Below are 16,324 nucleotides of genomic sequence, written 5' to 3' on the forward strand. Positions count from 1 at the left end.
AGTTTGAGCATAAGCTCACTGCGGATTAAACCATGTCTCATCCTTGAAGACACAAACAACACAACTTTAATCTTGTTTTGTGAATTGCCATGTTATAGACTTAACACCGTCAGAAGTTTTGTATCGCATGGTACAAGAGCAATTTGTCCTACCTCTCAGTTCCTCTTTCCTGGGTAACATGGTATTGCATTGGTGTGAGCCGTTTCCTCAGCTCCTCCTGAGAAAAGCTCAGTGGCCATGTGTTCTTAGTCCTGTGTGCTCCTGGCGGTTGAGGAAGGGAGGACAAAAAATATTAGCTATGCAGTGCTAAGTATCTTCTTTTGGCACAGAGAAGAAAAAAGAGCTGCTGGTAACCATTACACTATCCCTTAAACCTTCAATTAACAATGTTTAATCTTCCTTGATGTCAACAGCATGCAAACAATACTTAAAAGCAGGGGTGGGACAAAAAAGAATACCTTAAAGTATAGTAATGAGAATGAAAATTAAATAGCGTGTTCACTGAATTAGGAAGCTGTAAATATGTTTGGACTGATGATACTGAACCTTAAAGTGACTAGTTTGCTAAGTTTAATCTCTCATAGCTTTGTTAATACACATATATCTATAAACTGTCAAATGCAATAATCATATCTACACAAGCAAAATAGCTGTCATGAACATACCTCAGTCCAAAAAGCCAGCTGGACCAACTGTTACTTTAGCTTTACCAACTGTACAATATTCACTTTATGCTGTATTACCTCAGTTTGCTGGTTTGTAGTCCATCTTAAGGGCTAAACCACACACACACACACACACACCTCTTCCCATTTGTTGTGGCTGTAACTTTGCTGATTGAAGCACTATAATTATAAACTCCATACAAAGCCAAGATGCTTTATTAGCTTTACCACGTAGGAGTCTCGCTTATTTTTACCACAATACACGCAGAGTAATAAGCAAAAATAGACCTGAAAATGACTTGTCCATAGTCATATTGTCATCATACCAGTGTTTCACAGCAGTTTTGATGTCTGTATCTGTAGAATACTGTATGTCACAGACATGAAGACAATACACACCACAGATAAAGGGCAGTTCTTTCCCTATGCACTTTTTTTCTTTCTTTCTCTCCCTCCCTCCCTTTCTGTCTCCTGCTTTCTCGCTCTTTCAAAGGGGGTAAAAGAATATTGCATCATATTTATTGATCGTTTTCAAAGATAAACTCTTGGCAACTTGAAAAAAGGGAATGAAACTTGAACATAAGGAATGCAAATTCTAAAAATACCAACTGGAGAATTTGAAAAGAAACTTTGGAATATTTAATCAAATGTTTTATTATTATTATTTTTTGAAGTATTTTTTTGGCCTTTTTATGTCTTTATTGATAGTACAACTGAAGAGGATGATAGGAAATGTTTCCTGTCATTCTTTTACCCCTTCAAAAAATGCATCAAAGGGACCGAGGCTGGGAGTCGAACCCAGGTCCGCTGCAGAGCCTCAGCACATGGGATGCCCACACAGGTCTATAAGTATGTTAAGGGATCTTCTACAAATATAACAAAAAAAAATTCTAAAATAACTTACTTACGTGATCGCATGTTTGACAGCAATGTTTACACACTAACTCTAAAAATGGTCTTGGAACAAAGATATAAATTCAGTACTGTATCATCTCCACCAATAAGCCCTTAAGTAACGCCAGTAACTTCTAAAGGTGTTAACACCTTGATGATAAAACCCCATGATCAATGAAAAACTTAAACATTGAGAACAGACAAAACCACTCAGTGTTTGCATGAAAGCCAAGCAGTGAATTACTTGATTCTTCTGTAAACACTTGAAATTTCAGCTACATGCAAGTTAAGCTACAAACTCAACTAAAGCTAAACTCAAAGGAGAAGTGAACCATTTTTAAAGTTACCTTGTGTATCTTTGACCACAAATGGCACAAATTGTGTATTTTTTAAATGTATTTTAATAATGAAAAAAGTGATAATAGCACTATTATAAAGCTCCTTGTCATTAGTAGCTGAATATATAGTTTTTCATGATGACATAAATGTTCCATGCCACATTAAAATAAAATCAAAATATTGAAAGAAAAGGGAAGAGGTATATGGAAATACAGTTAGGTACGCTAATCAAGAATTCAGCACCTGTATGGACATTCTCCTGCAGCATAATCCAATCAATTATTCAGTTTTGAAAGACAAGAGGTCAGATCATAGTTTGTTTGTTTTTTAGCATTCAGATGTATAATTACAATACCTAGAAGTTTTGATATTCATTGCAAATCACTTGTTACTAATAGCCAGCTCTGTTTTGAATTGTTCCAAATTTTAAGCTCTCGAGCATTGTTCACTCCTCCCTGAGAGGATCAATCACATCATTCTGAACACACAAAAAAATCAGACAGTAAAGACATGCTGACACACCAGCCAAGTGTTAGTCTTATAGAAAGGCAGAGCACAGCAGACACATGGCACCCTGTCAGTGGACCTGATGGAAGACTGCAGGACCTCAGAGCTCTAGGCTGGCTCTTGGTTATTAGGTGTAGCAGATTGAAGCCTGACATGATTGCTGGAGAGAGGCACTCCACCCACCACAAGAACCAAACACCCCTCAGTAGGGCTATTGCCAAGGGCTGGGCTAGATGAAGGTAAGGGACAGATGGAGAAACAAAACAAGACAATAAAAGTCAAGAGGCTTAAGAGCAGCAATAGAGGCAATGTATGAGAAATTGCTAGTCATCACGATCATTTGGATATCCTACTGTTCATGACAAGTTTTCATTTATAACAGGCATGTGAATCATGGACACAAAAAAACAAAACAAAAAAATCAACACTGAATCCTGCATGTCCTACTAATTCCCCTTATTACAATATACATATCCTATGAAGTTTATTACTTTCAGCTCATGAAATTAAAAAAACAAACATTTTAATTAAAGAAATCATGTACTCATAGTAAAATCCAACCTATCTGAAAAAGGCTAAGCAACCAAAAATACCAGCACATATTTTTGAATGCTGAAAACAACTTTAACTTTATTTTTAATTAGTTAACTTGAAAATACAACCGCAAATTATAGATTCTGCCGCACCCAAAGAGATCACAATTGTCTCGATAAGTACAAAAAATAGAGGGGAAAGAGGGCGACCTTGTATTGTGGAACAACTTAAGGGAAATAATAAGATCTGAACTCCTGTGTCTGAACAGGGGCAAAGGGCAAGGCAAGGAGACTGTAGTAAAGACTCTTATTTTCTTGTTGTCACACGGCCTGCTTACCTACCTCACATCCTTTTACCTAACTTCCTTTCCTTTCCATTCCTTTCCTTTCCTTTTCGCATTACTTATTGGTTGTGTTGTGTGATGTAAATCAAAGATCCAACAATGATGCTAATCCTGTTGTGATAACAATTCTTGACCAACCCAGTAAATCAATGGTGTGCTTCTGAAAGTATTGAAATTGGTTCTCCATAAAAGAGAACTATGAAGACTTAGGCTGTTCTTTTTGATGGTTCTCAATGTACAAATCTCCTGTGGCTTGGTGCTTAGCAACTCAACCTTAGTGGCCAGGTTAAGAAAATATCACTCAGAACTGTCTGCCAAAATATTGCAACTCTTTATGGCTCATCTGTCAGTTTCTAGATCTACCCAGCTGCAAATTCTGAGAACTTTCACCCTCAATCATGCATTTACTGCAAGCCAACTAGCACTGTCAGGTCATACTTATCCTTCAAAGAAAGTACAAGAAACTACAAGTCATGCCTCTGCCCTCCATCAACCATTGCTGCTAAGAGACTCATATCACATCCACCTTATCATTACTATAGTGCCAGTCAGACTGTGTACTTCTGGGTCACCTACTGCTATCAAAATTTGCCATGCCTGGACACTCCAAGGCCCAATCAGAGACATTCAGTTTAGCCAATCCTCAGTACCGGTTTAATGCCTTTTTACATCCTTCAGCCCATAAGGACCATACACTCCTTATTTGAACCAGTAGCCCCATTCACACAGGAGAAGACGCATAAAAGCCGCAGCCGTGGTTTACCAATCTCCGCCTATGGTGATTCACACAGAGCGAAGCATCTCCGCCTTATAGACAAACAGCCGTGAATTCACACAGGAAGCCAGCGCTGCAGCTCCTAAGGAGGTGTGGCGTTACACGTCATGGTGATGACATTCAAAGTGTTTCCCCGTGTCCCTCTGTCAATCTGACTCCCACACTCGCGGGGCAGAGACTGTTTTATGGGGGGAAGTTCACTGAAGTCTCGGTCTGGAGGGCTGACCGTGATTTATTTTCATCACAAACACTGAGTTAAAGTTTTTTGTCGGTGACAGGCGCTGTTTTGCGGGCAGAAATGTGATGAAGAGTCGGTAGGACGACTGGAGGACAGAAGCTTCTTCACGTATATCTGTGGTATTTATTTCCTCATATAAGTTTCCAAAGACAGTTACAGTTTCTACGTTACTTTTGTTTGCTCATGTAACGTTGCTTTGTGGGACATTTCTCTGTATAAAAGACCCGTGTAGTTAACAACGGTCTGATCAACACACCCCCGATAAGCAAAGCCGGCTTCTCCGTTCATACCAATAATACGGCTGAAATTTCACTCCGGCCCTGATACGCCTCTGGAGGTAGTATCAGGGCTGTATTATTGGAGAACCGAACCAGTAGCCATTTTTAGACAGGGCACCAAGCCGCCAATTTGCCCGTCCTTTTGGTGGCTAGATCCGCGGTTTTAGACAGAGGCCGGCAAATTTGGGGTCTGTTTTGGTCTGCCGATTTTGCCACCTCGAAGGGTACACTTATTTCCGCCTTGCCTGCTATCTAAAAACGAGGTGGCAATGTGCTGGCCTCTGCTTGAGGTGGGCGGAGGTGTCAATGACCTGCATATATATATGCATATTATGAAAAACTGACTTTTTCTGGTATTTGGGCTATTTGTTATTTTGGGTCTACGGTGCTGCCACACGCCTAGAAACTTTGAAAAAAGACCATCCGTGCTTGAGATACAGGTTTCTGACAGTGTCCTCCTGCAGTTTCCAGATGAGCTTGTCATATTTGGCTTCGGTTCCTACGTCGTCGACCGATCATTTGCATATTACCACACACTATCACCTCCCTTCACCGCATACCTCAGATGGCTCCACCCACCAGCTACAGCATTACCTTCTCAGAGATTCGCCATTATGTTATGAAAGCACCATGTGGGAGCCAACTCGAAGTGCTCTGTTGTTGGCTGTAAAGAGGAGCACACAACACTCCATCGTGTCCCAGCCACAGAGGACAGAAGAGCGGCATGGATTTATTTATTTTTGAAGGCAACTCCCAGCTACAGTTAGCAAAAACTGTTTGTGTGTCCAAACTGACTGTTTCTCCAACCTCGTTCAGTACAAATGGTCTGCATTTGTATTTCCAAGGCAGGAGTAGTCCAGAGACTTTTTCTAAACGGTGGGGAACTTCCAACTTTGCGTGGAATACATGTAGATGAGGGACATGTAAGTATAGAAATGATTAGCTGTGTGTCTGTAGATAAGGGTAGATTCTTGAGTTATGCCATTGAGAACAGGGTAATGTTATCAGCTAACCACTTATGTTAGCTTCTCTGACCACACAAGTTAGTGCTACAGCAGAATCTTTGTTTTATTACGTTTTTGATCTTGCACATTATGTAATACGTGTCCTAAGGAAATGTCTGAATGTGCAAATATTACCTGTGTTTATTTAGCAGTTTTACAAGAACTAACCAAGCATTGTCAGATAGTACAAGCTAACGCTCATCGCGAACTTCCAAGCTAATGCTAACCGCGAGCCTCTAGTTCGCAATCAACACGGACTTCACATGCAAACCCAGAGACGCGGTCAGTCAAGCAGTACATACACACAAACACACACCCTCCGCCGGGTCTAACTTTTCATGATTTTGTGAAATAATGCATTTGAAAATGTTTTCTAAACTGAAATATGTTGGCATAAGCCAGGACAAAACGAGTGTACTGTTGAAAAAAAGTGGTGAGATTAGAGTATTGTAGCATTGCAGCTGTTAGTGCTTGAATAATACTGTAACAGCGCTGTCATGTGTTACTCCTATCCATATCTGGAAATTCTGAGCAGGTAAATTAAACTGTGAGTACTTGTTGAGAACATTTACCCATTTCTTGCAATTGTTTTCATGTTTTATTGTCTTTTTACTGTTCAAGACTCTACCTGGCTGCACTGCATTACAATGAGAATGCTGATAGAGGACAAGCCACAACATCAGCAGGAGATCCTCTTTTCAAACTGAGCTTTCCAAAGTCCAGGAAGGGAGAGTGCAGAGCCAAACTAGTGAAGACAGACACGACATTCCATAAGTTTTACAATCTTTTATTTGAACCTCTCAAATTAGTGGCTCAGTGGGTAGTGGGTAGAGCTGAGGACTAGTGACCGGAAGGTCACTGGTTCAAATCCCTGGCTCCCCTGGGCGGGACTGAGCTACAAGCCGAAGCATCCTTGAGCAAGATGCTGAACCCCAACACTGCTCCTGATGTGCAGTTGGCACCTTCGTGGCAGCCACTGCCATCAGTAAGGGCCCTGCGATGAGCTGGCGTCTCATCCAGGGAGTACCCTGGCCTTCGCCCATAGAGCCACTGGATTTGGCCCCAGTATTCCCGCTCCACCTTGAAAAGGGTGGTATAAAAGCGGTAACATCACCCGCGACCCGCATGGATAAAGCGGAAGAAAACGAACGAACGAACGAACGAACGAACAAATTAAAATAAACATGGACACACAGGCATCACACAAAAGGTTGAAAACAAACACAAACACTTAAAATCTGAATTCTTTTAAGATGGTTTTCAAAATAAATAATAAGAAGAATGTATAAATAAGAAGTAATTCGGAGAAATAAGAGAAACTTCACAACACTGCAGCACAAGGCTTTTTGGTTCTACTGCAATTTTCCTGTAAACATACATTTTTGTTTATTGCACTGCAGACTGAGGTGATGCACTGTTGGACCTGATCTTCGAGAAGGTTTTCCAGGACCCTGCCCTATATTTGAACGAGGTGCTGAAACTAATAATTCCTGAAGACCTCACGGACCACACAGACAGGCAGCACAACTCTCGCTCTCCACCCCAGAGAGCCCCAGCACCAGCTAACAAAGCTTCTGTAGGCTAAATTGGCTGAACACAATTCAATATAACGTCAGCACTGAATGATTACACCCATGGCAACTAGATACTAGATTTCTTTATTAGTATTTTCAAATTGATATTGAAGTTAATATATAAAGTCAAACTGTTACATTTCAGATATTTTCTTCTTCTTGTTATTATTATTTCATTCATGTCAACACATGTTTACAAATGATTCTTACAGTGAAACATCTTTCCGAACTGTTCTGTGTTTTCATTGTTTGATATGTAATTTTCATGGTAATAAGTAAAAGATAATAAACTATAATTCACTGGGAAGGACCACACCTTCAACAAGATACGTTTAAACGATTTATTATGAAAGAAAGGAAAACAAAAAGTTGATCTTGGTTCTTCAAGCTCTTCGAGTGCGTTTTGGGGAAGCTCTGTAGAGAATCCGCCGCCGCACTCGGGCAGCGACGGACCCCCTCATGGTCCTACGAAGGAGAGGAAAGAAAAGAAGAAACAGGGAGAGAGAAATTTGGTGGGGGGGAGGGGCGCAGAATATGAGAGCGAAGACGAGGAGAGGGTCAGGTGGTTATTTATAGGAATATCGGAAGTTGGCGCTGTTAAGGTGTGGTCCTGCTCCTGAAACTTCGCCATATACGCTTCAAGCAATGTAAGATAGAGGAAGCAGTTATGTGCTTTTAATCATAACACTTTCGCGGTAAATGAATAGTATTTATGTGACTAAAAGCTTACTGCACTATTCCCCTCAGACGTAAAGGTCCATAGTCTGCCCAATAAATGTTCAGTGCATTCTGCAATGCAGATATATTCAGGCAGAGAGGTTACAGGCCAGGACGGTCCACCATGCATGATGGTGGCTCAGGAAGCTGCTGTAGTCTTCGTGTGACCTAGAAATAAAGAAAGGTAAGTGAGTGACAATAGATTAGAGAAAAGAGAGACTGCACTTAATTGTTGTATTCCCATACAGCAGATATTCTCGGGTTCTTTAGGCATTTGTTCACAATTGCCAAGGGAACACCTGCTTTTATGCAGAATTTTTATTCGTCATTGGAAACTATAATCACCAATCACGTCGCCTTGTTTCTTTATATAATATATTTAAAGTTTATAAACTGTTGTAACTGGTTGTTGAAAATTGCTGGCAGTCACCAATTACAGGTCGTCACTGCAAATGAGAACATGTTCTCAATCAACTTACCTGGCTACATGAAGGTAAATAATAATATGGGGTTACGCTTTTCTCTTGTAGCGGCTATTGCTAAAATTGCATCCACGTTACTGCAACTGAACAGCAGTAAACACCAGCCGAGGCTTGGCTAAGCTTTATGATGTAAACACTCGAGGAAGGAGAAGGCGGCTGTTATCTGTAACAACGCGGGGCAGACGGCCAGTAAGCCCATAAAACTTTTGTTAGTCTGCAGTAGCATAAAAGTAATGTCGAGGCAACAAACTTAACTACTAACCACTGAGAAACATCAATGTTCATTCTTGGCAGCTTACTTTCTTCTGGAGCCTCTTGTTGGTCTGGGTCGGACCGCAATCTGTTGTCCGGCAGCCATTACTCCCAGAAACTCCTCCGTTGCCATGGTCACATGACACCGCCCTCACGTTTTCCGCAGGCAGGAAGAGGTGGGCGGCGCACGCAGTAGCTCATTAGCATTTAAAGGGAAAGGTACTGAATCCAGCCACCTGGAGCAGGGTGAAATCGGCTTTCTGTGTGAATTACACACGTGAAGGCGGAGATGCTTCGCTCTGTGTGAATCACCATCGGCGGAGAATTGGCGAACCACCGCTCCGGAGATAATGCGGAGAGGCTGTTTAAAAACGACTACAGAAAGACGGCGCTGCGGCTCCTAAAGAGGCGTGACGGTACACGTCATGTTGATGACGTCGGTGTCTCCCCAGGTGTTCCCCCGTTAATCTAAACCCGTGGACAGTTTATACTCATATCGATGCTGTTATAATGTGTAGTGATTGAGATCCTGATCCACCAAACATCCTGGAAAGTGACGGAGTTAAGTTTTTCGCGCTAAATTACATAATTATACATAATCACCATCAGTAAACAGGACGCTGTCTGACTCTGTCACTCGCGGGGACGGAGGCTGTTTTCTGGGGGAAAGTTCCCTGAAGTCTCGGTCCGCAGAGCTGACGGTCGCAGTGATTTATTTTCATCATGAACACTCGGTGAGTTAAAGTTTTTTGCGGTGACAAACACTGTTTTTTTTAGCAGAAGTGTGAGGAAGAGTCGGGAGGACAGACGCTCCTCCACGTACTGCTGTGGTATTTGTTTTCCTCATATAAGTTGCCAGAGACAGTTACAAAAAGACTACCCCAAACAATTGAGGCAAGACGCAAGCTTCTCAGAAAACTCTAACCCACTGTACAGAAGACGAGCTGAAGATGTGCCTGGCTCTCCCCATCTCAAAGACGATCAGAGGGGGCATTAATGTGTCTGTCAATAATGTATGGGTTGTACCATACAATCCATACATCCTTCTCAGATTCAATGCCCACATTAACCTTGAAATTGTCTGTGTTGTCTCCAGTGTGAAGTACCTGTACAAATACTTTGAGAAGGGTCCAGATCAGTGTCTGGTGGTGTGAGATATAGCTGATGAGACCCGTGAGGAACTTTGTTGCAAGGAGGTTACACGCTATGAGTTAGGACGCTACATCACTGCATCTGAGGCATACTGGCGAATATACAATTTCCCCATCCAACGAGAACAACTACCATTAAGGATGCTGGCAGTTCACCTAGAGGATGAACAAGTCATCATGTTTAATGATGAAGGCGCGGCCCAGAACAAACTCAATACAGGGCCACCTGCGACTACACCAGTGGTTCTCAATTATTTTTTGTCATGCCCCCAGAGGACAAAAATTTTTTCACGCTCCCCCAAATTGAAATTCTGTTGAGAATCTGATAATATTTATTTATTTATCTGTATAAACCACTGTATGAGTTGCAGCATTCTGCATACAATCACCTGATTATCAAAATGACAAACAGGAAAGGTCGTAACCCAAGGTCTATGTAGGCATCGTCATATTTTCTGCTCCATAGTTTCCAACCGAAGGAAAAGCAGAAGACCTTGTGTTTGTCTCTTTTTTGAGATTTGTTTGCTGGTGTAAACACAGAGTGTTTTATTTTGAAAAGTAACCAGATGTTTTGTTGTTATATCGGCGCTTGACTTCCTGTCTGCTCGGTTCAAAATTCAGCTGCGTCCAGCTCCTATACTTGATACGTGTCCTCCTGGACACGCGTCCTGCCCTTCCTCTCATGCCCCCCCTGCGCCCCACCATTTGAGAACCACTTCACCATGCGCGCAGATGGCACTAGGGACGGGGGGGATATGACCCCCCCAGATTTTTAGTGAGCCCGATCCGTCCCCCCCACTCAGGGGCGTCGCATCCGTGGTGGATGTGGGTGTTTCAACACCCACATTTTTCCCGGTGAAAGGGTTCAAAACCCACACTTTTCCTGCAGTTTTTCCGCAGTTTCGTTCAAACGCCTCACTACAGTCGCTCAGTTTACCTGGCCGCTGTGTGTCTGCTCTCGCTGCAGCAGCCTCCTCTCCCCCTCCCTCTCCTGATGCTGCTTCAAACATGACACCGGCTTTGGGACTGACCGGCTGATGATTGGCTGTTCTGCCTTAAGTCCCGCCTCTCTTGCTATGTTAGATTTATTGTTCAGCCCGTGCTGATGAGGCGGGATCTACCGTAAAACACCAAATAATAGCCGGGTGTGTATTTGTCTCAACCACTTAACAGACCAGGCGTTTATTTGGGACAGGTGTTTAATTCCCTCCTCACAAAAATCCGGGATGAAAATGTCACAAACTTCTCCAGCTTCTCTGTGAATTCTCTGGAAACGGAGAACAACCAAAAACAATGTCTGTAACGTTCTCTGATGATTATAAACGTTGATTACTCCTGATACGTTCAGTATACAGGTCGACACCAAACCACGTGATGTGTTTTATAATGTTTTTATGTGTTTACTCTGATTTCAACAATTAAAAATAGGAACTTCATAGTAAATAAACCCACGTTTCCACTGCTCGATGCTGTGCTCATTCGTGTCGATTATGTTTTAACGTTTAGGGGATGTGATGTAATGAAATAAATAAAACATAATCCGGTGGTGGTGATGAAAACTACATTGAATGGCAGCCGCCATTTTGTTATGCCCAAACGGCGTCTGCGCATACATCGCACTTCCAACGAGATCCCGTTTTTTCTCGAGTAAGCAGGAAAAGGAGAACGCAAAAATGCCACCAAAGAATAAAGATAAAACCTATTGCAGGTCAGCAGATTATCTGAATTTTAGTAATTCATTTTGGTGCTATTTATGTTGCTATAAAAATGCTGTTTGATTTGAATGTCATATGCCATGCCACTGTGACAGTTGTTTTGCAATAACCTTTTCAGATTTGTAATTGTATTTGTTTAATTTCAGATACATTTTGAAAATCATGAATATATCCGTTTATTATAACCATATCATACCACCATCAAAGGAGTTTAACACTCAATAACATTTCAGAAATAGAATAATATAAGAAAGAAATACATTTCAGGGGTCCGTTTCACAAAGCAGGTTTAGTGAAAACTCTGAGTCTGTTAACCCTGAAATGAGGGAAACTCTGAGTTTTCCGTTTCACAAAGGGAGGTAACTCAAACCGGAGAAAGAGGGGTAACTCTAGCCTGTTTCACAGAGAGAGGTAACTTAAGCTCTCGGCCAGTTACCATGGTAACATACTCTTTGAACCTAACCTGGTCGGAACCAGGTTATGAGCTAAGCATAAGTTACCATGGTGATCTAGTTAAAGGTGGGTGATCTGGTTGAAAGAGAGCCACCTTTGTAGTACAGGGAAGCCTGGCTTTAGACTCAGCATACCTCGCTAACCCACTAAACTGGCTTCGCAGTACACCCCTCAGGTTTTTCTCAACAAACCTCGAGTTTCTCTCTGTCTCCGCCCTCTTTCAGCCACACACGGTATTTGATTTCCTCATTCATTCAGTCAGCAGGCGAGTTTTGGCGTAGTATAGTTCTACCGTCTGTTTTTTGAGAAAATCATTGCAAAAATAGTAGGCCTACATTAGAAGTTAGGCCTATATTAGGTGGCGACAATTTTCACTACCATGGCATGTCCTTTTGATAATGATCCCGTGGATGAAGGTGCAGCCAGTGTTGGGAAGATTACTTTGGAAATGTAGTTGGTTACAATTACAAGTTACCCTGTTGAAAATGTAATAGTAGTGTAACTATTTCAATTACTTTCTCAAAGTAATGTAACTAATTACATTTAATTACATTATGATTACTTTTCTTAATTTTGAATGAAATCTCTCAACTGCTAACCATTTTCACATTTTAAGACCTATAGTGTTATAAACCTTTCAGTTCAAAGGTTTAACCATATATTATGAGTCTGACATTAGGCCTGTACTGCGAAGGAGGCTCACTTCCTCACTAAATGGAGCGACAACGGGCTGATTTCAGCCAAGAGGAGCAGGTTGTTTTAATGGAAAGATTATGAGCGATACAAAAAAGCCTGATCACAGCCTGAAGCTACAGTGTTGCTGCAAATATGACAAGAGGAGGCTGATTTTAATTTCTGACAGCTCTACATTGAGCTGCTTTTAAATATGAAGCTTTAGAGCAACAACAACTGTTGTCTTAAAATGTGTTTTATATTGTTTTCATATATTTCACTGATCGCAATTATAAAATGCCAGTGTGTGTTTTATTGAAAGCGAGGCTGGTGTGCGTATGAAAATAGGTTACAGTGGGTTTATAGGTGCTGTAGCTACAAGCAAATCTCATGTTGTCTCTGTACAAAGACCTTTTTAAATGTGAGAAAACAGAGTAGACCTACTCAAGATTTGCGTTTGGGCAACAGGCGGAACAATTAATATATTCATGGCCACATTAAGTTAAAGTATCTGTCCTGCTGCGAGCGCACAACTTCTTTCAGTGGTGACTGTATATAAAAGTAAATAGGCTATAGCCTAATAAATGACCTCCTGACGCGAGTCGGATCAACAGCTGAGCAGCGTATCCCCTCAGCTGAACCTCTGTAGGCGGAGACGCTCAGAGAGAAAGTAAACAGCAGCGGATCAGCGCGATCTCTCCCCCCGTACAAATGCTCCGTTCTGATCCAGCTCCACTGGACTTTCAAAGTAAAGGTGACGCCAGCTGTAAATGAGTTAAATAGTGAAACAGCGGCGCTTTTCTCGCCGATTTTATGATTAAACTCTGAACAGAACCTGGTCGGGACCAGGTTATGAGCTAAGCATAAGTTACCATGGTGATGTAGTCGGGCTAAAAGAGAGCCACCTTTGTAATACAGGGAAGCCTGGCTTCTGTCTGTATGAAGTGTTTTTTGTATTTCCAGTCCAGGAACATCTTGTGCGCCGCCGACACTGTTGCTGCTGAGTCTGACTGCCACCGTACGGTTTGTCGGTTGAGTCGAATGGCACATGACCAGAGAGAGCCAATCACAAGCGTCAGTTTTGGAAGGAGCATGTTGATATGAAAAAAACTAAAAACAAACATGAATCCAGGGGGGCGAAAAACTATTTGATAAATCCGAGCTTTTGCGGCGATTTGTCAAATGTAACTTAAGTTGTAATCATCGACATTTCCAAAAGCAACTGTAATTTAATTACATATTTTCTCCCAGTAATGTAACGGATTACAATTACGTACATTTTGTAATTAAATTACGTAACGTCGTTACATGTAATTCGTTACTCCCCAACACTGGGTGCAGCATTACTGCGCAGAGAATTAAATATTCGTCGGGAGATGATTATCAGACCGCACATAGATGTTCTTGCATTTCCAGACAATTATCTTTTTGAGCGGTACCGTTTCACGTCACAGTCCATCATTTACATACACAACCTAATCCGTCCTTACATTTCCAACATTACCAACCGAAGTCATGCTCTCACATCCCAGCAGATATTGTGTGTTGCGCTGCGTTTTTTTTGCAAATGGGAGTTTTTTTATACATCGTCGGAGATGCAGAGCACTTGAGCAAGGCAACTGTATGCAGAGCGGTCAGAAAAGTGTGCCTCGCCCTGAAACGGTTACTACCCATCTTTATCATTTTCAGCTCCTCTGCCTCTGTTAGAGGTGACGGTGCTGGGCCACCACCCGTTGTACGGGCATCTGCTTTCTTTCTGTTGGCTGAGTAGAAGTCTGTGTTAGTTTAAATAGGCTTAATTATTTAACAGAACATGATATAGATGAGAAGACATTTATGTGTGTGAAAACAGCATTATGTTGGGGATAAAACAACTGTACAGTCAAACAGCCACTTAATATTTACTTTAAAATGTAAAACATGATCAAAATGAGGTACCCCCATGAGATTATGCCAAGATCTAATGTTTTTATGTTTCATCTTAAACTGCTGCCAAGTGCGCTTCTCCCCCGCGGGGTTGCTCCTAAATGAAATATATCAACAGGCTACCACTCAAGCAGTTTCCCCCTGTAATATTATTGTGATTGCAAAGGACTACATTTAAACTTACGCATTGACCCGAGCAGCAATGTTCTCCCACGCCATCTCCCTCTCTTTTGCTGCTGCAGCGGTGTTACACTTCCTTCTAAAAACGTGCGCAAACTAACCGTTTGAGCGCATTAATATTTCCAGTGGGGTGAAAAACGTAGCCCTCCTCTTCCCTGTGGCCATAGTGACTCATCGAATCGGGGCTCCATTGATGCAAACCAAACCAAATGTAAACCAAATATGTATTTCCAAGCTTCTGGGCATGAGGAACTCATTTATGCCATTGATAGCACTCTAAGAAGTCAACATCATTAAGTGCAGTGAAGGTAACTAGGAATGTGAGTGACTTAAGGTGAGACACTATAGGTGAGTAGATAAAAAAAATTTAATAATAGATATCACCATGAAACTTTCTCAGTTGATTACTCATGTTAAGCTAAGAAAAAAAGTATTGCAAGTTTTTTGTATTTTAATGTTTAAATATGCAAATGAGGCCTTATCGCATTAAAAATGCGCAAATTTGCATACATTTTAAAAAACAAAATCAGATTGTGTGATAAAGCCAGGCAAAAAATATATTTTTTATTTTGTTGTCATATTAGATGGGAAAATAATTACAGAGGGGTTTATGGACATCTACTTCTGTTATCCTGTAAATCAGAATATACTATCAATAGTTGAGTTTTCAGAAATACTTGTTTTCTGTGATAAAATCTGGGTTTTCGTGTAAATAGGGGCCAAACCAGGTGGAAATATCTGCGTTTTCTCTTCGTGTAAACAGGATCTTATTTTCCCACAGTTCTGGGGTACAGGGTGGGGCAATGGGTGTGGCATGGGTGTGGTTTCAGAGGTTCCAGCACTTGGGAACCTAAAAGGTTGTATGCTGCTCTCTCTCTCTCACTTTCTCCTTCGACTGTCCAACAGTACAGAGCGATAAACAGCAGGCTAGTAGTACCTCATTGGTGTCTAACTGACACAAAGCACAAAGATCCCAATTCATTTGTGATTTGGGTTTCTTGGGCATAGGACATTTGTCTAAATCTACTAGCACATGACGTTTAGCCATGATTAGTACCCCAACACTACAGGCAACAACACACACCTCACACTCCAGCTAACCCTAACACACAACCTATCACACCCGCAACACACATGTAACAAAGCTGACACACAGCCAACACATAGCTAACACTCCAAGAAAGATAGGTTAGCAGATGATTTTTAGCTGAGGATAGTAAATGTATTTTAAATGGGCTTCAAGAAAAGATTCAATGGCACAATTATACTACTGAATCTGCTGTTTACGGACTACAACACATAACTCACACACTAGCCCTAACACATGTAACATACATACTGTGGGAAAATAAGGTCCCATTTACACAAGGAAAAACGCAGATATTTCCACCTGGTTTGGCCTCTCATTTACACGAAAACCCAGATTTTATCACAGAAAACGAGTATTTCTAAAATCTCTGGCTATTGACAGTATATTCTGATTTACAGGACAACAGAAGTAGATGTCCATAAACCCCTCGGTAATTACTTTCCTATCTGACAACAAAATAAAAAAAATATTTTGAGCCTGGCTTTATTACACGATCTGTTTTCATTTTTTTAAAATGTATGCAAATGTGCGCATT

General features: G+C 41.4%; 1 protein-coding gene across 8 annotated transcripts in view; it reads right to left on the reverse strand.

Moving 5' to 3' along the window:
* The window catches only part of msrb3 (methionine sulfoxide reductase B3), a 116,580-nt gene that overhangs the window by 73,293 nt on the left and 26,963 nt on the right, over window positions 1-16,324 (reverse strand). For 6 of the 8 annotated variants that reach the window (XR_003986758.1, XM_030440488.1, XM_030440491.1 and 3 more), the window contains exons 2-3: window positions 2,485-2,634; window positions 153-261 (exon numbers count right to left, since the gene is read on the reverse strand). Coding sequence is in view for 7 of the 8 variants with exons in the window: in XM_030440488.1 (XP_030296348.1) it covers window positions 153-261; window positions 2,485-2,634 (259 nt within the window). In the remaining variant the exon portion in view is untranslated. The remainder of the gene's footprint in view (window positions 1-152; window positions 262-2,484; window positions 2,635-16,324) is intronic. The other 2 variants (XM_030440492.1, XM_030440489.1) reach the window with 2 other exon arrangements.

Source organism: Sparus aurata, chromosome 14 (assembly GCF_900880675.1).
Source record: "Sparus aurata chromosome 14, fSpaAur1.1, whole genome shotgun sequence".
NCBI classification, from domain to species: Eukaryota; Metazoa; Chordata; class Actinopteri; order Spariformes; family Sparidae; genus Sparus; species Sparus aurata.